Below are 1,900 nucleotides of genomic sequence, written 5' to 3' on the forward strand. Positions count from 1 at the left end.
AGGCGTTCAATGACACGTCGGTAATCTTCCACAAGTTTCTGAAAGCTTTCTTTCAGCTGTTCATGTTGATGCTTATTTCTATTTGGTTCATCTGATTTGTCAGTTCTTCTGGTCTGAGACATTTTCTCATTTTTGCAAGATCTCTCAGCTTTTTCTTTTTTTTTTTTTTTTTGTATTTTTCTGAAGCTGGAAACTGGGAGGCAGTCAGACAGACTCCCGCATGCACCCGACCGGGATCCACCCGGCAGGCCCACCATGGGGCGACGCTCTGTCGCGACCAGAGCCACTCTAGCGCCTGGGGCAGAGGCCAAGGAACCATCCCCATTGCCCTGGCCATCTTTTGCTCCAATGTAGCCTCGGCTGTGGGAGGGGAAGAGAGAGACAGAGAGGAAGGAGAAGGGGAGGGGTGGAGAAGCAGATGGGCACCTCTCCTGTGTGCCTTGGCCGGGAATCGAACCTGGGACTTCCGCACGCCAGGCCGACGCTCTACCACTGAGCCAACCGGCCAGGGCCTCTCTGCTTTTTCTTATATGGGCTAATTAGTCTTCTTTTAATATCCAATCTATAGCTTCTGTATTGTTCAGCATCACTCATGTCAGTTACTAGTAGTCGAAGAATTTCATAAACCCATCTAGCATGTTGCTTATTTATTTTAAACTTTTGCTGTACCTCTATTGCCTCTTCATTAAATCCTTGCATTAATTTCTCCCGGGAAAAACAGGGCAAATCTTGACAAAGCTTCATAAGTACAAAGTCTCTTAATTTCACGTAGATTTTAGATGGATCTTCCGCTGTAATATCAAGAACAGAAGGAAATTCAATATAATATCTATGAACTGTTTCAAGAAGTTGAGCACCATGGCCTTGACCTTGAAATGGAGTTAGTATCAGCATCTGACTTACACGTGGCCGGGTTTTGTCTGAGTATACATAGTAATTATAGACTGTCATGTAGCCTACAGTCGCAAAGAGCGTAGCTCCATCCTTATTATACTTCTCAAATACTAGAAAATAGTGCCATCTTTCATCATCCACGTCAATAAAGCTGGCAGTTTCAATAAACCACATCAAAAAGGTCTGAAGCCTTTCATGATATTCTCGAAAGCCTTGTCATGTCAGCCTTGTATATCTGAAAGGCAAAGTTTTCTCCTCCTGTTGGACTTGGAACAGAGTATGTATGGAGTAAGGTTCCAAATGGCTTAAAATCAACTTCTTTTTCCAGCAAAGAAAGAAAATCATTTGTGTTTGTGCAAAATCCAGGTGGGATGATTTGTCTAATTTTGCCCTCGACATCATCTGCCTCTACACAGTCAAAGTTCTCATCAACTTTCGATGCATATTCAACACAGAACATTGTTGATAGGCTACCAGCAATATAATATAACAGTATCTTCAGACCTTTGTAACCAAAAGCAATTTCATCATCCCCAAAGAGTTGATGGGTATAATTCAGGAAAGAAAGTTCTAATGTCATTCTCAAGATCTTCAGGAAAGCGAACTAATTTTAGTTCAATTGCTGTGTTGGTGTTACATTTGTACTCTGCCAGTTTCTTCTCCACTGCACTTTTGTACTCAACCAGAAATTTCTCCATAGCACCAAACCCGCCATTTCCGAGCTGCGTGCACCCGCAGCCGAGGAAGGACGAATCAACCTGCATGCTCCCTCTCTCTAAATATTTTTAAGAGACAGGCGAGAGGTAGGAAGGCAGTGACAGACTCCCGCATGCACCCCAACCAGGATCCACCCAGCAAGCCCCCTACAGGGTGATGCTCTGCCCATCTCGGACCACTGCTCTGTTGCTCAGCAACTAAGCTATTTTAGCACCTGAAGTGAGGCCATGGAGCCATCCTCAGGGCCTGGGGCCAAATTGCTCCAACCATTTGAGCCATGGCTGTGGGA

The 1,900-nt window shown here is 44.5% G+C and overlaps 1 protein-coding gene across 1 annotated transcript; it reads right to left on the reverse strand.

The window, feature by feature from the left end:
* Window positions 1-486: 486 nt before the first annotated feature.
* Window positions 487-1,658, reverse strand: LOC136377145 (histone acetyltransferase type B catalytic subunit-like). Its single transcript, XM_066343662.1, is given in 3 exon segments — window positions 487-1,108; window positions 1,110-1,447; window positions 1,449-1,658. Coding segments are annotated over 3 exon segments (1,170 nt in total).
* Window positions 1,659-1,900: the final 242 nt, after the last annotated feature.

Source organism: Saccopteryx leptura, chromosome 6 (genome assembly GCF_036850995.1).
Source record: "Saccopteryx leptura isolate mSacLep1 chromosome 6, mSacLep1_pri_phased_curated, whole genome shotgun sequence".
NCBI classification, from domain to species: Eukaryota; Metazoa; Chordata; class Mammalia; order Chiroptera; family Emballonuridae; genus Saccopteryx; species Saccopteryx leptura.